The sequence below is a fragment of the Diaphorina citri genome, unplaced genomic scaffold (genome assembly GCF_000475195.1).
Source record: "Diaphorina citri unplaced genomic scaffold, Diaci psyllid genome assembly version 1.1 scaffold390, whole genome shotgun sequence".
In the NCBI taxonomy this organism is placed as follows: domain Eukaryota; kingdom Metazoa; phylum Arthropoda; class Insecta; order Hemiptera; family Psyllidae; genus Diaphorina; species Diaphorina citri.
In genome coordinates, this window is record NW_007377825.1 from 114,670 (window position 1) to 137,206 (window position 22,537).

At 37.0% G+C, this 22,537-nt stretch overlaps 1 protein-coding gene across 1 annotated transcript; it reads right to left on the reverse strand.

Annotated features, from left to right (window-relative positions):
• Positions 1-20,043: 20,043 nt before the first annotated feature.
• On the reverse strand, positions 20,044-22,163 carry LOC103508341. Its single transcript, XM_008472888.3, has 3 exons — positions 21,410-22,163; positions 20,909-21,094; positions 20,044-20,220 (listed from the first exon to the last, which is right to left on the reverse strand). The coding sequence occupies exons 1-3, from the start codon at positions 21,762-21,764 to the stop codon at positions 20,141-20,143; spliced, it is 621 nt and encodes a 206-aa protein (XP_008471110.1). The 5' UTR covers positions 21,765-22,163; the 3' UTR covers positions 20,044-20,140.
• Positions 22,164-22,537: the final 374 nt, after the last annotated feature.

Below are 22,537 nucleotides of genomic sequence, written 5' to 3' on the forward strand. Positions count from 1 at the left end.
AAAAGAAAAAAAGTTTCAGGGTGCCACAAGTTGTGGAAGAACTCTATTATTGAGTACACTTCTCCTGGTATTAAGTTGTTGGAATGCTATATTAGAGTTCAATATTAGATTCCCGATATTAGAGTTCAATATTAGATTCCCGGAGGCCGGTCACTCGATTGGCCTTCCGGCACTCTAGTTTTTTTCTCAGTGTACTTTTTTTTAAAGGAGATTAAACGTCACTCTGTGACTATAAACCACAGCCTCCTGGAAATATTGAGACCCTTAAGAGTCAAATTTTTGGCACAATTTTTTTCTTACAAAATAATACCAATTCCAATCCTCTGGTCCATGATACGCCATGTTCTCACCCTACGCCGCTGAAGTCTGGTGGTCTGGAACTTCTTGTAGTTCTCACAGTGTTGGGATCTGATCAATAAATCAACTCTAGAGTCTCCTATCCGAAATAGAACGAAGTAGAGAAGGAGGAGAAGAAGAAGAAGCAGGGAAGGATGAGGAGAAGAAGAAAATTGTAGCATACTATAATGTTGTCTTGGTCATCCCCGGCTTGGAGCACATCGCTTTTTCTGCATTATCTCATGTGAAACATTGAACCTCAAGCCTCAAGTTTATTCTTTTAATCGCCCCACCCGATGTAGCTTAACCAATGCGACCACCGCCTAGCCTGACATGATCTCCCTCAATAAATTCATTACAAGCATCCTCAACAAAATTCCCAAGACCTACCGTTTAGATCTGGACGCCAGCTTACTTCTACAAGACCCACAGACAAACACACCGCCACAGAATATTTTAATTCGAACAGATAACAAAACCTAATGTGGATTTGGACGGACCTGTCTTACCAAAGTCCCAATGAAGCTATAAGAACCTTCTGAAGCATTCAAGCTAATTGATATTGATAGTAAGTACAGAGATTGGACCGGTTTTCTTTTTCTACAAATCGTGCCAATTCTGGTCTAGATTTGGAGTTGGAAAAAATGGATTATGTCAGAGTTCAGGGGGATTAGAATGATTGTCTCTGAGGTCTTTGGGAAGTTTTGCTCCTGGTGAAGGCTCTGTAGGCAAAGAAATCATAGAGTATGGAATTTATTGAGTCTTGATGGTTGATAGGCTGATGGTCATTATTTATTACTTTTTTTTAAAGAGGTCTGACAGAAGGAACTATAACTGCCAGGGTTTTATCATCCCGAAATTGAAGAGAGAATTAAGACAGAATAGGAGAAAGCCAGCCGAGAACGAACATTATCCCATCAGGTTAAAATCCACCCCGGGCGGGAATCGAACCCGCGGCCTAGCGCTTACAAGGCAGACGCGCTACCAACCAAGCTAACTAGTTTGGCTTGATGGTCATTATTTATTACATACTTTTTTAATTACTGACGCGCTCTTCTTACTCATCTGCAATCTGCATCAATCTAATAAAATTTGATTTTTTTTTCTCTGTTTCATCCTGCGGGGACTCAAGAGTCATTGGCGCTTACTTCAAAAGTTTCGCTCCTAATATGAGGCGTTCACTTTCGCTGGTTTTCAAAAGCTTCACTCCCAAGTTGAAACATTGAGGAAGCAACTCACAATAAGTACGACTCTCACAATTCCACAGACGAGGCCGAGAGTCTCGTATAAAACAGAGAGGTGTTTGTAGAGCTCTGGGAGCACTCCTCATTCAGCTTTTTTATATGTTTCTAATGATCAACTTCATAACAATTGTAACTTTATTTCACCTCTTGCGTCCCCCACCGGCTGAACTTTGGTGAAGATGCCAAAATTTTTAGTGGAGATGATAAGACTCTGGTGGAGGTGCCAACAGTGTAGTTATTAGTGGAGATGACGAAATTAAAAACTTTTACATAACTACTTCATGTAATGTTTTAGGTAGGTACAACTTACAGTAGGTAGTCCTAGCCCACCAGTGATTTTAGTGGAGATGACAAAACTCCGAATATTAGTGGACATGTCAAAACCCCCAACATTAGTGGGGATGTCAAAACTCCACATGTTAGTGGAGATGTCACAACTCCCAATGTTAGTGGAGATGTCAAAACTCCTAATAATAGTGGAGATGTCAAAACTCCCAATATTAGTGGATATGTCAAAACTACCAATGTTAGTGGAGTTATCAAAACTCCCAATAATAGTGGAGATGTAAAAATTCCCAATATTAGTGGATATGTCAAAACTACCAATGTTACTGGAGTTATCAAAACTCCCAATAATAGTGGAGATGTTAAAACTCCCAGTAGTAGTGGAGATGTCGACAATCCTAATATTATCTATGGGATTAAGTGATTAACACATTCCTGAGTTTCATCACAGGACATTACCTGAACTTTATACTCCCCCAGGACTGAACGGGACCTCATGAAAGCTTAGACACAAGCAGACTATTATAAAAATCTAAAAGTTGCGGATGTATTGAAGTTGCATACACATAGAGACTCATTATTTTTTCATTTGTATGACTTTTTTTTTCCAACCCATTCAAATTTGCCAAAAAATTCAACATATCTGAAGGAGGGCACAGCGAGGGAGACATTCAGTCGGCCCACTGGAAACAGGGGAGAAGGATTTGAAAAGGAGTTGTCATTAATTTGAATATACAGTTCAGAACGATTTGGTAGGTAGGTATAGGGGTTTAACTTTACTTTTAACAACTTAGGTCTTCTCGTGACGGGGGTTTTACCCACTATTCGGCGACAAAGCTACCCGCCTTCTCAATTTAACTTCACCCAGCCTGAGTGGAGCCGGGAACTCAGCAGCACGCGATTCCCCAGATGGTCAACATCCAGGTACTAACCACGAAAATGAAACGAAATACTTGTTTAATGAACTGTTAACAAATAAAAAAGGTAAATTTAAAATTGTAAAAAAATAGGTAGGGTAAGTGTACCATTTATTCGCCCACCTAAAAAAACGTACCATGTATTGGCCCACCTGTGGTTCTACGCCACATAAGTCTAAACTGGACGAGTTCGATAGCATTCTTTAAGCCCTTTCTTTTGATGGAATTGGATCTTGAAAAAGTTCGTCCAGTTTAGACTTATGTGGCGTAGAACCACAGGTGGGCCAATACATGGTACGTTTTTTTAGGTGGGCGAATAAATGGTACACTTTCTTACCCTACCTATTTTTTTACAATTTTAAATTTACCTTTTTTATTTGTTATTAACAGTTTATTAAACAAGTATTTCGTTTCATTTCAAATTTGTGTATTCATTTATTAGGTACAACTTCTCTTTTACCTTGAAGGTCGTATAGTGGTGATGGCAGGTCAGATAGGTACCTATGTTGAATTTTTTGGCAAATTTGAATGGGTTGGAAAAAAAAAGTCATACAAATGAAAAAATAGCATCACCACGTGATTAGAAAAGAAAAAATACATTGATTTGATATGTCGGAGTCGTATATATTATTAGGTACAATTTCTCTTTTACCTTGAAGTCCGTATAGTGGTGATGGCGGGTCAGATATGTTGAATTTTTTGGCAAATTTGAATGGGTTGGAAAAAAAGTCATACAAATGAAAAAATAACATCACCACGTGATTAGAAAAGAAAGACGGTCCAGGCTCCAAATCATCACTTGGGCCTGGTCGGGGAACGGTGGATGGGCCTGGTTGGGGAACGGTGGATGGGCCTGGTTGGGGAACGGTGGATGGGCCTGGTTGGGGGTCATCGGACATAGGAACGGCCGCTACATCATGCGCCAAGCTGACGACTGCAATCAGAACATTATACTTATGAGATGCGTAGATACTAATGAAGTGTATATTTGACAATTATGTTATCTGCAATTGTAGGTCTTATTATATTCAAGAAAGAGAGATCAGTCACCAAGGTGACGTCTGCAATCAGAACATTATACTCATATAAGAACCTTTGTCAGGGTAGTGATGCGTAGATACTGATGAAGTGGATGTTTGACAATTATGTTACCTGCAATTGTAGGTCTTATTATATTCAAGAAAGAGAGATCAGTCGGTGATCGACTGTGAGATTTATACCTATACAGAGAGAAACATGAGCTCCGGGCGGGGATCGAACTAGGGACCTAGCGTTTACAAGGTGTTAACAACCAAGCTAACTAGGCTGGTAAAAAGAAGAAAAAAAGTTTCAGGGTGCCCCAAGTTGTGGAAGAACTCTATTATTGAGTACACTTCTCCTGGTATTAAGTTGTTGGAATGCTATATTATATGTAGTGTCGAACTGTCCGATATTAGAGTTCAATATTAGATTCCCGGAGGCCGTTCACTCGATTGGCCTTCCGGCACTCTAGTTTTTTTCTCAGTGTACTTTTTTTTTAAAGGAGGTTAAACGTCACTCTGTGACTATAAACCACGGCCTCCTGGAAATATTGAGGCCCTTAAGAGTCAAATTTTTGGCACAAAATTTTTATTACAAAACAATACCAATTTCAATCCTCTGGTCCATGATACGCCATGTTCTCACCCTCCGCCGCTGAAGTCTGGTGGTCTGGAACTTCTTGTAGTTCTCACAGTGTTGGGATCTGATCAATAAATCAACTCTAGAGTCTCCTATCCGAAATAGAACGAAGTAGAGAAGGAGAAGAAGAAGAAGAAGAAGAAGAAGAAGAAGAAGAAGCAGGGGAGGATGAGGAGAAGAAGAAAATTGTAGCATACTATAATGTTGTCTTGGTCAACCCCGGCTTGGAGCACATCGCTTTTTCTGCATTATCTCATGTGAAACATTGAACCTCAAGCCTCAAGTTTATTCTTTTAATCGCCCCACCCGATGTAGCTTAACCAATGCGACCACCGCCTAGCCTGACATCATCTCCCTCAATAAATTCATTACAAGCATCCTCAACAAAATTCCCAAGACCTACCGTTTAGATTTGGACGCCAGCTTACTTCTACAAGACCAACAGACAAACACACCGCCACAGAATATTAATTCGAACAGATAACAAAACCTAATGTGGATTTGAACGGACCTCTCTTACCAAAGTCCCAATGAAGCTATAAGAACCTTCTGAAGCATTCAAGCTAATTGATATTGATAGTAAGTTCAGAGATTGGACCGGTTTTCTTTTTCTACAAATCGTGCCAATTCTGGTCTAGATTTGGAGTTGGAAAAAATGGATTATGTCAAAGTTCAGGGGGATTAGATTGTCTCTGAGGTCTTTGGGAAGTTTTGCTCCTGGTGAAGGCTCTGTAGGCAAAGAAATCATAGAGTAAGGAATTTATTGAATCTTGATTTGACAGAAGGAACTATAACTGCCAAGGTTTTATCGTCCCGAAATTGAAGAGAGAATTAAGACAGAATAGGAGAAAGCCAGCCGAGAACGAACATTATCCCATCAGGATAAAATCCACCCCGGGCGGGAATCGAACCCGCGGCCTAGCGCTTACAAGGCAGACGCGCTAATACTGGATTTAACAAAAGTTCAACTTTGGTTACACCAAAGAAATAGGGTGCAATATAGTCCCACATACGGGACTCCGCACACAGGAATTTCGTCAGAAAAGAATCCCGTCAATGTGATTTCTCAATATTTAGCCTTAAGATACCATGTTTTACTTATACTTACAGTATATTACACGATGCGCATTTCGATCATTGGATCATCATCAGGTGGGTATGTCAATATTTCACGTTTTCGTTATAGTGTTTTCGTGAAATATTGACATACCCACCTGATGATGATCCAATGATCGAAATGCGCATCGTGTAATATAGGTACTATAAGTAAAACATGGTATCTTAAGGCTAAATATTGAGAAATCACATTGACTGATGTCAGGTACCATATAAGCTTTGTACAAAACAATACAAAAGAATCCCATTTCAATGTAATGCAATTTATGTAATACACCAAAGGAAAAAGGCCTTCCTTGGCTAAACTCATAAGGATGCTATCTACCAGCTTCATTGATGACCTCTGTGCCCGAGTGGTTGGGTTCGAAGCCTGACCGGGACGGAACTTTTCCGACCGAACTATCCGGTCCTTGGTAGGCAATGTAGGCATGGATGTGAAAGAATAGAATAGAATAGAATAGAATGCAACGTGTTTATCCACTGAGAAGTAATGTGCCTTGAAGCCCTTGAAGTAATGAGAAAGCGGTTCTGAGTAAAAAAAAAAAAAACTAGGTTTGGATAAGTCCTTCTATGGGGACAGACAGACCGACCGACCGACAGACAGACAGACGACACCGAGACGAATACAATAGTCCGTCCCTTATACCTTTTTTTATTACTATTGTAATAATAAAGGAAGGACGGACTAAAAATCAATGGATTAGACAAGGTGTAGGTACCTAGAATTTTTTCTTTGTATAAAGCGAGTCACTACTTCAATTTGAGATTGAAGGGTCGTTTATTAAATCAATAAAGCAAAGTTAAAAAGGAAACCATCAACATTTTGAAGCCCCGTCATTTTCCAATCTTGTTACAGAAGATTGATTTCTATCGATTTCCCTCATTTCGGCATACTTGTATCTTATACCTGGTATTCAGTTTTAACTAAAGCGAGTCACTATTTCAATTTGAGATTGAAGGGTCGTTTATTAAATCAATAAAGCAAAGTTAAAGAGGAAACCACATTTTGAAGCCCCGTAATTTTCCAATCTTGTTACAGAAGATTGATTTCTATCGATTTCCCTCATTTCGGCATACTTGTACGAGTATCTTATACCTGGTATTCAGTTTTAACAAGAACCGCTCATTATATTTAGGGCTCTGAGAGGTTTTTGGGTTTTCGAAGCTGCTGTGGGAATGACAAGCAGCATTAGGACAGGGGTACATAATCTATACCAAGAAGCTTGGGTAGGTACTCTGCCCATTTGAAACATCGTTGTGCCTCTTCATATTCGATCTTACCATCACAGAGAGTTTTCATTTATTCCCGAGTACCTATCTCCTTTAGGGGTGAGCTATTTATTTCTAACGAAAGTCACAACTTTGGGTCGTGGTTGTGTTTTTGGGGTCTTTTGGATCAATAGCTTCCTATATGCTATGAAAACTCATTTTTCTTCAGGTTGAGTATCCCTGACTAGAAACTACTAGCAGGATTTCAAGTTATTTCCAAGACAAGTGTTACCTTGTAAAGCAAACATCACCTTAGTTCACACCCTCCCACATTAGAAGATTTACTGACAGGGTGTTTCTAAAACTGTGTAAACTTCACAGGTATTGTTTAATTTTTACTTTATTTTTTCATCACACACGTTTCTTCCGTGAGTCCAAATGTATTTGGCCTTGCAAATCAAAGAGATCGTGATCAAAGAATGTCATTCAGCCTCAAGAAAAGGTAGAAATCTGTTTGAAAATTGGAGTTTTCTAGGCATTTTTCTGTGTCCCTACACCCTACATACATGGTCGACCGGCCGTCGATTGATGTCAACTGAACCGTCCACACAGCCTCGACAACATAGATTCACATCGTGGTGTCGGTTTACAACAGTGCACTGGAGTTAAGCAACGTTTGACTTGGTTGGTGTCTGGACGGAAGACCGTGCTACTTGATTGGTAGAAGAAGAGAACTCATACCTATCCAGAGTTGATCCTGTTGTACGAGATGAGTGCCCCTCTACCAAGAAAGCCCACACACAGCACTAGTCATCTATTCAATTGTTCTGCAAATCCCACCAACCTTACACCTGTAGACCTGTGGAATAACCCTATAAATGTGGCTGAGTTCTTGGAACTAACAGCGAGTCTAGAATTTGGAGATAACTGCTGAATCGTCGTCACTGCTACAACAACAACAACAACAACAACAACAACAACAACAACAACAACAACAACAACAACAACAACAACAGGTAGAAGAAAAAAGTAAAGGAACATGATGAAGTATTGTACTTGGTTCATGGACCGATATTTCCTACACACCCTATACCAATGGTTCATCTTCAAATTCAATTATCTTGCATGATGTAGTTCAGGTTCGAATCCAATCCATTCATCCTAGCAAGATCCTGAGAGATCCTCTGAATCCCAATAACATGATTCTACAAAATCAGTCGAGCCTATCATGAAAACAAACACTCTCCAGGCTGTATGTTTTTATGAAAACAAAAGATCTCATAATGATGAAGAAGATGATGATGATAATGATGATGAATATGAGGATTAAGTGTAAATCAATAGAATGATGGTAAAGCGTTCAGGTGTTTTACTATCGTTAACACCTAAAGGTGCACTAGGAGAAGAAGTAGAAGAAGAAGAGGAAGAAGAAGTAGAAGAGGAAGAGGAAGAAGAAGTAGAAGAAGAAGAAGAAGAAGAAGAGGAAGAAGAAGTAGAAGAAGAAGAGGAAGAGAAAAAAAAGAGTAAATCTTCAACTCAGAAACAACTCAGACCTCAGACGTTATTGAAATCTTGCGCTCTTAAATATAGTAGGTAATATTATATTCTTATAATATTCGTGTGACCATTCCTTTACCATTTCATACGATACTCTTTTGAGCCAGAACGGCCTGACCCTCCTTAAGCCTATTTGAAGTAAAATCCTTTTTCTAATGCAGAATGTTGTTAAAAATCAGTTCTAAAAAGAGCCATGTTGATATAGGTACATATTATCTCCATTATTCATCAATATAGGCACACGAATTTTTGTGAAATCCTCCCAATATTTTTCAATAGAAAAGAAAAACTTTAAAGCTGTTTTACTCAAAACTTGATTTTCAATCTTGGGCCGTTCTTGATTAAAAACTTTCCACTTGAAACGCACATACTACGTAGTAGTCAAAACCAGTTTGACTATTTGTTTTAACCACTTAGTTTCCAATTCTTCACCCCTTGATATCTTAGAAATCACGGAATCCACAAACCAGATTGTAAGGCCCTCATACCAGATAACCAAATGGCAGGATTAGCAGGTATACCACTCTGGCTACAAGCGTGGGCGAACTGGTTTATAAAAACAAAGAAACCCCCTTGTAAAAATAGTAAACACACTTATAAATCATAACACAAAATGAACACCCCAGTAGTCTAACCAATGCCAAGCACATACTCATACTAATGTAACAGGGTGTTTCCAAAACTGTGTAAACTTCAGGTGGTAGAAGACGAAAGTAAAGGAACATGATGAGGTAGTACCTGTTTCATGCACCGATATTTCCTACACACCCTATACCAATAGTTCATCTTCAAATTCAATTATCTTGCATGATGTAGTTCAGGTTCGAATCCAATCCATTCATCCTAGCAAGATCCTGAGAGATCCTCTAAACTAACAGCGAGTCTAGAATTTGGAGATAACTGCTGAATCGTCGTCACTGCTATAACACAACAACAAACACAGGTGGTAGAAGACGAAAGTAAAGGAACAACAACAAAAACAGGCGGTAGAAGACGAAAGTAAAGGAACATGATGAGGTAGTACCTGTTTCATGGACCGATATTTCCTACACACCCTATACCAATGGTTCATCTTCAAATTCAATTATCTTGCATGATGTAGTTCAGGTTCGAATCCAATCCATTCATCCTAGCAAGATCCTGAGAGATCCTCTGAATCCCAATAACATGATTCTACAAAATCAGTCGAGCCTATCATGAAAACAAACACTCTCCAGGCTGTATGTTTTTATGAAAACAAAAGATCTCATAATGATGAAGAAGATGATGATGATAATGATGATGAACAGGGAAGGATGAGGAGAAGAAGAAAATTGTAGCATACTATAATGTTGTCTTGGTCATCCCCGGCTTGGAGCACATCGCTTTTTCTGCATTATCTCATGTGAAACATTGAACCTCAAGCCTCAAGTTTATTCTTTTAATCGCCCCACCCGATGTAGCTTAACCAATGCGACCACCGCCTAGCCTGACATGATCTCCCTCAATAAATTCATTACAAGCATCCTCAACAAAATTCCCAAGACCTACCGTTTAGATCTGGACGCCAGCTTACTTCTACAAGACCCACAGACAAACACACCGCCACAGAATATTTTAATTCGAACAGATAACAAAACCTAATGTGGATTTGGACGGACCTGTCTTACCAAAGTCCCAATGAAGCTATAAGAACCTTCTGAAGCATTCAAGCTAATTGATATTGATAGTAAGTACAGAGATTGGACCGGTTTTCTTTTTCTACAAATCGTGCCAATTCTGGTCTAGATTTGGAGTTGGAAAAAATGGATTATGTCAGAGTTCAGGGGGATTAGAATGATTGTCTCTGAGGTCTTTGGGAAGTTTTGCTCCTGGTGAAGGCTCTGTAGGCAAAGAAATCATAGAGTATGGAATTTATTGAGTCTTGATGGTTGATAGGCTGATGGTCATTATTTATTACTTTTTTTTAAAGAGGTCTGACAGAAGGAACTATAACTGCCAGGGTTTTATCATCCCGAAATTGAAGAGAGAATTAAGACAGAATAGGAGAAAGCCAGCCGAGAACGAACATTATCCCATCAGGTTAAAATCCACCCCGGGCGGGAATCGAACCCGCGGCCTAGCGCTTACAAGGCAGACGCGCTACCAACCAAGCTAACTAGTTTGGCTTGATGGTCATTATTTATTACATACTTTTTTAATTACTGACGCGCTCTTCTTACTCATCTGCAATCTGCATCAATCTAATAAAATTTGATTTTTTTTTCTCTGTTTCATCCTGCGGGGACTCAAGAGTCATTGGCGCTTACTTCAAAAGTTTCGCTCCTAATATGAGGCGTTCACTTTCGCTGGTTTTCAAAAGCTTCACTCCCAAGTTGAAACATTGAGGAAGCAACTCACAATAAGTACGACTCTCACAATTCCACAGACGAGGCCGAGAGTCTCGTATAAAACAGAGAGGTGTTTGTAGAGCTCTGGGAGCACTCCTCATTCAGCTTTTTTATATGTTTCTAATGATCAACTTCATAACAATTGTAACTTTATTTCACCTCTTGCGTCCCCCACCGGCTGAACTTTGGTGAAGATGCCAAAATTTTTAGTGGAGATGATAAGACTCTGGTGGAGGTGCCAACAGTGTAGTTATTAGTGGAGATGACGAAATTAAAAACTTTTACATAACTACTTCATGTAATGTTTTAGGTAGGTACAACTTACAGTAGGTAGTCCTAGCCCACCAGTGATTTTAGTGGAGATGACAAAACTCCGAATATTAGTGGACATGTCAAAACCCCCAACATTAGTGGGGATGTCAAAACTCCACATGTTAGTGGAGATGTCACAACTCCCAATGTTAGTGGAGATGTCAAAACTCCTAATAATAGTGGAGATGTCAAAACTCCCAATATTAGTGGATATGTCAAAACTACCGTAATAGAAATTCGTGCGATGGTCACACCAGATTTTTTTTCTTTTTTCTTTTTAGTCCCAGTGTGTAAGGAGCGTTCTACGAAAACTTATTCAAGACCCGAGATAAAACCTCAGAACTGCACTGATAATGCGAACCCATTTCTTCTCCAAACCTCATACGAAGAAAATTAAAAATTAAAGCTAGACCTCCGTAGTACTAATTTAGACCGATGCTCTTTTTAATGACTTCAAATGAAATGTACAAAAAAAAAAAAAAAAAAATAAAAAAAAAAAAAAATGGATAGAGGAAAAAATAATATCTCCACTTGAAATGCAGTTTTTTTTTTAATGTAGGTAGGTACTGTCAGTAGTAATGTAAACTTGTAAAGGATGATGTGGTAGGTCTTTGAAGTATCGCAGAATATTGTTTCCTCCATATACAAGATGTTTTGTTATGGATGTCCAGATAAGCCAGAGCAGGAGAGAGCAGGATATGAGGTGGAAAGAGCGAGACATAATGGTAAAAGGATGTTTTATGCATTTCATTCATCCATCTACCATCTAAAGCGCATTGAATGCACGAGTTCCTGATGAGTTCTGGCTCATCTGATGAGAGGCATACTACGGGATGGGCATGCTACGACACAGACCACATGCGTCTAATGTAGCAGTTGTTTCATTGTTAAGAGTTTTTGGGGTTTCGAAGCTGCTGTGGGAATGACAAGCAGCATTAGGACAGGGGTACACAATCTATACATTCTATACCAAGAAGCTTAGGTACTCTGTCCATTGAAATATCGTTGTGCCTCTTAATATCCGATCTTACCATCACAGAGAGTTTTCATTTATTCCCGAGTACCTATCTCCTTTAGGGGTGAGCTTTCTAACGAAAGTCACAACTTGGGTCGGAGTTGTGTTTTTTGGGTCATTAGGAAGCTATTCGCTATGAAAACTCATTTTTCTTCGGGTTGAGTATCCCTGACTAGAAACTACTAGCAGGATTTCAAGTTATTTCCAAGACAAGTGTTACCTTGTAAAGCAAACATCACCTTAGATAGTTTTAATAATAATTGTAAATTGTAAGCACTACTTTTTCGCTATTAAATAATTACTCCTTAGTAGTACATAAATATAAGTTTTTTTTAGTGGAGATGATAAGACTTTGGTGGAGGTACCAACAATGTAGTTATTAGTGGAGATGACGAAATTAAAAACTTTTACATAACTACTTCATGTAATGTTTTAGGTACTCCTTACAGTAGGTAGTCCTAGCCCACCAGTGATTTTAGTGGAGATGACAAAACTCCGAATATTAGTGGACATGTCAAAACCCCCAACATTAGGGATGTCAAAACTCCACATGTTAGTGGAGATGTCAAAACTCCCAATGTTAGTGGAGATGTCAAAACTCCTAATAATAGTGGAGATGTCAAAACTCATAATAATAGTGGAGATGTCAAAACTCCCAACATTAGGGATGTCAAAACTACCAATGTTAGTGGAGATGTCAAAACTCCCAATATTAGTGGATATCTCAAAACTACCAATGTTAGTGGAGTTATCAAAACTCCCAATAATAGTGGAGATGTCAAAACTCCCAATATTAGTGGATATCTCAAAACTACCAATGTTAGTGGAGTTATCAAAACTCCCAGTGGAGTGTCGAAAATCCTAATATTATGGGATTAAGTGATCAACACATTCCTGAGTTTCATCACAGGACATTACCTGAACTTTTTACTCCCCCAGGACTGAACAGGACCTCATGAAAGCTTAGACACAAGCAGACTATTATAAAAATCTAAAAGTTGCGGATGTATTGAAGTTGCATACACATAGAGACTCAAGTGAGTCAAGTGGGTTCGCTCATATTGGAATATTAGTGTGTTTAAGAGGCTCGTCACTTATGCTGGTTGGTGCCGTAAAAATGTTCGTTTGTGGCGATTTCTTCTTACCGTTTTCTTCTGAGATCAATAAGAGAATGGTCACCGCTCACCGCAATAAGTCGTGGTTTCAAACAACTGATTTTAAATGTATCAACTTCCGTTTCCGAAAGTGTATCTTTCGGCTTCCCGAGTTCGTCGGAGTTTGAGATACACTTCCTCGTTCCTCTTAAGGACGATTGAATAACAACTTTAAACGAGTCAGTTGCGGCATTACCAGAGTAGAAAATCTTATTTAAAATCATTCAATACATATAACAATTATAACAAAAAAATATATTATTAATATCAAGTTCTTTTTATCTGTGACGATTTGTCCAAGATTAATTGAGTCACCCAGTAACATCAGCTACTGTCAGTTATCTCAACATCGCTAATGGCAGATAAGGTAATAATAAAGGTATCATAATTCTATGATAAAGTAGAATGATAAGAACATAATTATCTCCCGTTCGGAACTAGGTACTGAGAGCTTTTGCGAGTTATGATCGAGAAATACATTGCTTTAACGACTAATCTAAAGCATTTCTGTGAAAGCGTAGGTTGAGATCCTTTGTAGGAAAGAATATAAACTAGGTATGCCTGCATTATTCGTACTTGTCAATGCTAAACAGGACCATCTGTTGAAAGAAACTAACGTGAAAGATAGTTTGAAAACCTTGCCAAACCTTAAAGCACCATAGGTGCCATGCCTATCTCAGGGACACGACAAGTACCTACATAAATATAAGTTAGTATAGTTTTAATAATAATTGTAAATTGTAAGCACTACTTTTTCGCTATTAAATAATTACTCCTTAGTAGTACATAAATATAAGTTAGTATAGTTTTAATAATAATTGTAAATTGTAAGCACTACTTTTTCGCTATTAAATAATTACTCCTTAGTAGTATTCGGAACTACTGAGAGCTTTTGCGAGTTATGATCGAGAAATACATTGATTTAACGACTAATCTAAAGCATTTCTGTGAAAGCGTAGGTTGAGATCCTTTGTAGGAAAGAATCTTAATAAACTAGGTATGCCTGCATTATTCGTACTTGTCAATGCTAAACAGGACCATCTGTTGAAAGAAATTAACGTGAAAGATAGTTTGAAAACCTTGCCAAACCTTAAAGCACCATAGGTGCCATGCCTATCTCAGGGACACGACAAGTGCATAAATATAAGTTAGTATAGTTTTAATAATATTATAATAATTGTAAATTGTAAGCACTACTTTTTTGCTATTAAATAGTTGCTCCTTAGTACCTAAATCAGTGGATGTGCTATTTTTAGCCAATCGGCCAGCTTATCTTCGAAGAAAAACGCACTTTAGGTACTTAGGTACGGCGCGAACGACATACTACCAACCGTAGCTATAGTTAAAGCGCCTTACCGAAAAAAAAAAGTACTTATTCATAGGAAGTAAGTAAACGGGAAATGAAAACGGTCTTTATTTTTCCCCCGAACAAAAAGCTTTTAAAAAGAGATCGGAAGAGATTTGGATTTCAGTAGATGACCAAATATTAATAATTATAATCAGATTATCAGAAAGGTATCTGACTTGAAGAAGAAGGCGGAGGAGAACGAGGAAGAAGAAGGAGGAGGAGGAGAAGAAAAAGAAGAAGAAGAAGGAGGAGGAAAAAGAAAACAATTACTTCATCACAAACCTGGCTGCCCCATGTCAATGCCTTGGAAACCCTGCCTCAGAGTAGTCAGAGTGCCCAGTGCATACGTATTAATTATTAAAACATACTCATCATAAAAAGTTTTTCGTCTGTCAAGATACATTTATACTTTATCCTTAATCCTTTATACGTTGAGACCTATTGTGATTAATTGGACCCAGGAGTTCGTTCAGTCAAAACGGTAGACAGTAATTCTATGCTTCATTAGGTCTGAGTTGTCCCGCCCCCCCTATACTAAGGTACTAAGGCGCTCTATACTAAGACACTAGGGCCACCTACATTGAAAGTAGAACTTTACTTACGCGCTTTTTCGAACATCACACAACCTTTTATTACGTACCCGTTCAGTCAAAACGGTAGACAGTAATTCTATGCTTCATTAGGTCTGAGTTGCCCCGCCCCCCTATACTAAGGCTCCCTATACTAAGACACTAGGGCCACCTACATTGAAAGTAGAACTTTACTTACGCGCTTTTTCGAACATCACACAACCTTTTATTACGTACAACACAAAGAAAAATCGATTTTTTTTTTTAAACAAAAAATTGTACCATAAAATGAAAATCTTTGGACTCAAAAAATAAGATATTTCAGCCCATTTTCCGACTTTGAAAATTTCTACAAATTCCATTACCTACTTTCTCATTTTCTGGATTGTATAGGTTCCCTTTACTTAGTGTAATAGAAAGTAAAAAAAAACTCCTTCATTTAACAGTGATCTTTTTGAAGCAATATGGGGAGTCTTATTTTCATCAAGGAAAGAATATTGCTCCAGATTTCAGATCTAATAATGTTCAAATAATTATAATGTAACTAGTGAGTTGTTTTATGAGCCCATATATTATAGGAAATGATAATGATATAGCATCCGTAAGAACACGTATTTCAAATGGTAAGCATAGGCAGATTTGTGCTGGATATTTTCTGTGGTAAAGTGTTAAGGCTATTTCTTGACTGAAAAGTAGAATATTCTGTGTTCTGGAATTTCTTAATGAATGGGATCTCTATGAGGAAAATTTGGTTGAGAAGAGGCCTAATTCCTAGTTTATTTATTTTTATTAGGCCTAATTTTTTGGTTTTATTATTTTTAAGGACTCAATTTCAGACCTTCATTATTTGATAGTGATACCGTGAATTGAAATTTTAATGGAGACTAGGCAGAATGAATGATCGAGAATGAAAACTCAATCACATTAATTCTAAAAAGTGTTTTCAGTTTCCAGAAATTACTTAAATTCACACAAAATGTAATTTCCAGCACGATTATATTTAATAGGCCTACAACAGCATAAAATTGTAAACATGTTATACGTTTATGTATTTATGTAGATTGTAGAAAACTACACCCATTTGTACGTGTAGAAATTGGACTCAATTTCAGACCTTCATATTTGATAGTGATACCGTGAATTGAAATTTTAATGGAGACTAGGCACAATGTGGTAAGGATTATTAATGAAAACTCGATCACATTAATTCTAAGAAGTGTTTCCAGTTTCCAGAAATTACTTAAATTCACACAAAATGTAATTTCCAGCACGATTATATTTAATAGGTCTACAACAGCATAAAATTGTAAACATGTTATACGTTTATGTAGATTGTAGAAAACTACACCCATTTGTACGTGTAGAAATTCAAATTAAATTTGAATAGGCATTAGAAGGCTTGTGCCAGCAGTAAGTCAGTTTACCTCTACAATAATTATGCTAGTTAATTATGTTTGGGCTATAAAAACTAGATCCCAAGATAACATTATGCGATAACATATTGCATGAAATCTACTCTTATGTCCAGATTAAAGTGATAGTTACTTTGAAGTGATAGTTTCAAATCAAATCGCTCACTTAACGATCTGGTAATGAGGTAAGGTTGGATTTGCGCGCTTGGTGGATACTTATTACATGTGAAAAATATTTTATCAGACCCTCTCCACATAATTTTTAACAAATCTATAAAAGACGGCACTTTTCCTACATTGTTAAAAGAGTCCATAGTAGGTGAGTCAAGTGGGTTCGCTCATATTGGAATATTAGTGTGTTTAAGAGCCTCGTCACTTATGCTGGTTGGTGCCGTGAAAATGTTCGTTTGTGGCGATTTCTTCTTACCGTTTTCTTCTGAGATCAATAAGTTAATGGTCACCGCTCACCGCAATAAGTCGTGGTTTCAAACAACTGATTTTAAATGTATCAACTTCCGTTTCCGAAAGTGTATCTTTCGGCTTTCCGAGTTCGTCGGAGTTTGGGATACACTTCCTCGTTCCTCTTAAGGACGATTGAATAACAACTTTAAACGAGACAGTTGCGGCATTACCAGAGTAAAAAATCTTGTTTAAAATCATTCAATACATATAACAATTATAACAAAAAAGAAAGTAATATATTATTAATATCAAGTTCTTTTTATCTGTGACGATTTGTCCAAGATTAATTGAGTCACCCAGTAACATCAGCTACTGTCAGTTCTATAATATAGCATTCCAACAGCCTAAATCAGGAAAGTAACCCAATAATAAAGTTCTTCCATCCTAACTTGTGGCACCCTATCACTATTTTTTTTTTTCTCTCAATGTAGGTAGTAATTCACAAGATCAAAAATGTTTCCATGATATTGCCGACCACTGGTACACCAGATTTTAAGTTTTGACCTTCACCAGACTGTTTTCACTTTCATCTAACATGTGGCGCTGAAGACATGTGTGCCAAAGTCCAATAAATTAGTATGAACCACATGTGCCCATATGTTATTAACCATGCAGTTATAATTTAGGTACCTATAACACTTATAACTCTTTGGATAGTCATGATTCAAAGTTTCATTCATCGAACAACCCTCATGTTTCCAGATATCGTAATAATTAATGAATGGACATATTAGTGTAGTGGGTTAGATATTGGTCTAAAATGAACTTGGAACATTAATTAATATTAGTTAAAACTTTACATGTTCTAAAAAGTATTTCATAAAATTCTTGGGGCCAAAGGATCTTACTTTTGATGCTCAGGCTGTTATCCCTTTGAATGGTCTGAGACAATCTTTACAAGAACGGATGAGAACGAGAATCACCAATGGTGTTATTACCTATCGGTAAAATTTTCACTGATTCGTAATTTTTCAAGTTTTGTCTGACATAAAATACGCGTATGACCGTAGAAGCTATGCCGATATGATTTACTTTCTTATAGATATTGGTCTAAAATGAACTTGGAACATTAATTAATATTAGTTAAAACTTTACATGTTCTAAAAAGTATTTCATAAAATTCTTGCGGCCAAAGGATCTTACTTTTGATGCTCAGGCTGTTATCCCTTTGAATGGTCTGAGACAATCTTTACAAGACGAACGGAGGAGAGCGAGAATCACCAATGGTGTTATTACCTATCGCTAAAAATTTCACTGATTCGTAATTTTTCAAGTTTTGTCTGACATAAAATACGCGTATGACCGTAGAAGCTATGCCGATATGATTTACTTTCCCAATGGAGTATGGACACAGAAAAGGAAACATTTTCATATTTTGTTATTCAGACAAATAATTCACATCTGTATACATTGACCAATAAAAATGTAGATCGTCCGATAACAGTCAAGAGTTATAACCGAGAAGATAAGATCAGAAACGAACCTCATAAAGGTACAAAAGAGCCTGATGCAACCTGAACCATTCCATCATAGAAAACCCACACAATAAAATTCTGTCAGTCCCCCTAATGATTGTGACGACAATTTCTATCTTAATTTAATTTGAATAAAAAATAGTGTAATAAAAATAATTCAAGTGACCAACTATTCAGAGGCGTTCTTCAGAGTTCCCATGCGATGGTAGACCCAATTCCAATAGTCCTTGTTACTAACTTAAGGACAATTTTCTCCAAATAGAATTCCTTCTTGAAATTTATTGTATTAAAATTTAATATTTGATTAGCCCTGTGAATCCTGTGATGCTCAATGAGATCAGATTGGGCGCAAGACTTCTGTAGGATTCAACATGGAATGGATTTTGAATTGTCTACCCCAGAAATCAAAGAGAACACCCAATCCCAATAGTCCTTGTTACTAACCTATGGACGATTTTCTCCAAATAGAATTCCTTCTTGAAATTTATTGTATTAAAATTTAATATTTGATTAGCCCTGTGATGCTCAATGAGATCAGATTGGGCGCAAGGCTTCTGTAGGATTCAATATGGAATGGATTTTGAATTGTCTACCCCAGAAATCAAAGAGAACTTGAAAGTGTGCGATTTTACATAGCATGCTTTTCGAATTGGTAAAATTTGCTAATTGTGAAGACATCTAGCTTCTAGACTTCTAGAGTATAGGTACATTTACATTACAATATTGTACAATATGATTGGAAACAGTGACAAAAATGAGGGAATCTATCGGAAATATTCCATCACTTGAGACCAAATGGGTTAACACCAGATGATCACCAGATTCGAAGATTACGGTTTCTGTAGAAATGACGATTTTTGTTCCGTCCTTATTTTTATCCTCACAGTTTCGACATAAAATCTTGGCAGGATCGTAAACATTCCAGTTTAAAACATTATTAAAAGATAATTCCAAGCCATCATAAGAACGTCAAAGAGAACTTGAAAGTGTGCGATTTTACATAGCATGCTTTTCGAATTAGTAAACTTAGCCAATTGTGAAGACATCTAGCTTCTAGACTTCTAGAGTATTAGGTACATTTACAATATGATTGGAAACAGTGACAAAAATGAGGGACTCTATCGGAAATATTCCAACACTTGACACCAAATGGGTTAACACCAGATGATCACCAGATTTGAAGATTACGGTTTCTGTAGAAATGAATTTGCTAATTGTGAAGACATCTAGCTTCTAGACTTATAGAGTATAGGTACATTTACAATATTGTACAATATGATTGAAAACAGTGACAAAAATGAGGGAATCTATCGGAAATATTCCAACACTTGACACCAAATGGGTTAACACCAGATGATCACCAGATTTGAAGATTACGGTTTCTGTAGAAATGACGATTTTTGTTCCGTCCTTATTTTTATCCTCATAGTTTCGACATAAAATCTTGCCAGGATCGTAAACATTCCAGTTTAAAACATTATTAAAAGATAATTCCAAGCCATCATAAGAACGTTAGGATACCGTTTCTCCAATAGTGAAGCATAAAACGTACAATTATTTGAAAATACGTCTTTCATGGGGAGAGAGAATGAATTCTGATGTTATCCTAATATGACAATTATTGCTATCAAAATACAATTACATTTATTATGTGTCTGTACAGCAATAATGTGCGTCTTGCTGGGCAGAGGATGATCTTTGTCAACATGAAAATCTTCTTTCACCAGGGGGACAACAAGTATCAGGCTTCTTGTAGAGATCAATATCAAAACAGAATTGGCCTGAAAAAGAACAGTGCGAATTGGTAATCTTCATTTTGGTGAAAGTAATTTTGAAAAACTATAATCCCAGACGTTTGTAGATTTTTGTAAAGGAGAAGATAATTAAGTTATGTAATGTACCTACCTACTTTAGAATGGTGTAGTAATGTGTCATTGTGGTTTTGAAGAACTCATAGAAATCCGAATTTAACAAAACGGATACAAAAAAAGGTACTCATGGAGAATTTAATAAATAACAAAGGACCAATTTCACAATTTTAGAGAGTTGATTTTGAATCAAAACAACTATCTCGCATTTGGTTCACCGATGGCTAATATTATTTCCAGCACATGACCACTTGGAAAGGAGATGGCCTCTTACAATATTTCTTCGAACTAGTCAAAAGTTCCTAGACAATTTGAGCCTAGTTAACTTACTTTTGAGGTAGTATATGAAAATGCAGCAACTACAGTAGTAATACAAAATCAACATGCATACCAAAAGGTACTCAAAGAGAATTTAATAAATAACAAAGGACCAATTTCACAATTTTAGAGAGTTGATTTGGAATCAAAACAACTATCTCGCATTTGGTTCACCGATGGCTAATTAGTTTCAACACATGACCACTTGGAAAGGAGATGGCCTCCTACAATATTTCTTCGAACTAGTCGAAAGTTCCTAACAATTTGAGCCTAGTTAACTTACTTTTGAGGTAGTATATGAAAATGCAGCAACTACAGTAGTAATACAAAATCAACATGCATACCAACACCGCCACAAGAATCAACAGAGCACTCGTGTCTTCCCGAATGTATGGTACATCTGCATCGATTTTGATAACATTCTCTCTGTTTTTATCGTCTTTTTTGGCGGCCCTTTTGATTCGGGATCCTGGAAAATAATAGAATAGAATATACCTTGTTTATAATGCCAGCAGAGGACTGAAAAATCCCTATAAAAATAAGGTGGATTTCATACAAAATGTACCTATTTAGCTACCAAGGCAAAACGGTCCCATTTTTCACAATAAAGGTTTGAACACACAAGTAAAACTGTTGAAATAAATAAATGTCCTGCCATAGAAAGGACAAATTAAAGTGACCAAGTCTGATTTCGTCAAAGTTCAAGGTATTACCTACCTGCCTAGATATTTGGCTGCAATCACCCATAAAGCACAATTACCTACCTACTTGTTCTTATTCTTACCCAAGTTTTGATTCAGTCCTCCAAGTATAATACTGTGAGCATAGTTGTTCTCATCATCACCAGTAGCTATATGGAAAGTGAACTCTCCCCTGTTCAAATCAAGGTGGTGAGTTCCGGATCGATCTTTTCTGACAAAAGTATTTAGCAATTTCTTCCGGAGAGGTATTGATATTTCTGTTACGCCATTTGGAATAGACGTATTCTCTTCTGGTTTGTTTGTTGAATCCATTTCTGTATTTGTTCGAGGTTTGCTTGTGTTCCATTGCGATTGTTCTGTGTTCAAAGGTAGACTTGTTATGCGTGAGATCATTGGGCTTAGTGTGATTAAAACTAAAAGTGTTACTAGGAATTTCATTTTAGGTAAATTTTGTCTGATCGAAGTTCGCTAATCGATTTTATTTCAAAGGAGACTGTTCTCCTCCATGAAAACTACAGGAATTTGGTTGGAATTTGCAACTAGCTAATTTAGATCATGGAATCGGTTGGAAAAATCAATCTCGAAAATGGTTCGAATGGCTAAACAACTTTGACGGTTTTCGTTCGTGTTTGCCTCATTGTAAAATGAAACCATCCTTCTGGCGTACTTTATGGAAGCAGGTTTTTAGCAAACAATGCAATAAAAAAAGATATGAAAAGAAACAAAACAAACACCTCACTGTAATAATAATTTGTCAAATGAGAAGCAAGAACGTATCTTGCATCTTGGAACTTATTTTCAACAACTTCACACTATAAAAGAAAACGAGACAAGTAAAAGGTATTGCTCAAAGTTTTCCCAAAAATTTGAAGAAAATCCAATGAGCCATTTGAAACAAATGTTTTGTAAACACTAATTTTAATTGTTTGTCAATCACGATTTTATCTAAAGTATTATGGCTACTACTCTCCCATCGAAATGGTAGCATTTTAATTCATCATATTATTTGGCAACAGTGCAAAATTAACTAACAAAAGGCTAAAACATAATATAATGATTATCATATTAGTTGGCAACAGTGCAAAATTAACTAACAAAAGGCTAAAACATATTATGATCACTAGAAACTAGTAATGGAACGTCCAGTTCCGTCCACTAGTAGATTATTCATCATTAGGCCTTTTTGGTAGGTATTGACTATTGTTACTATA

Bases quoted from the DNA above. Each gene is read 5' to 3' on its own strand.
- LOC103508341 (XM_008472888.3), bottom strand. From the start codon at position 21,764: ATGAAATTCCTAGTAACACTTTTAGTTTTAATCACACTAAGCCCAATG. The intron at 21,095-21,409 runs GTAAGAATAAGA...ATTATTTTCCAG, and splicing joins AGGACTGAATCAAAACTTGG to GATCCCGAATCAAAAGGGCC. The intron at 20,221-20,908 runs GTAAGTTAACTA...GTTCTTTTTCAG, and splicing joins TTTCATATACTACCTCAAAA to GCCAATTCTGTTTTGATATT.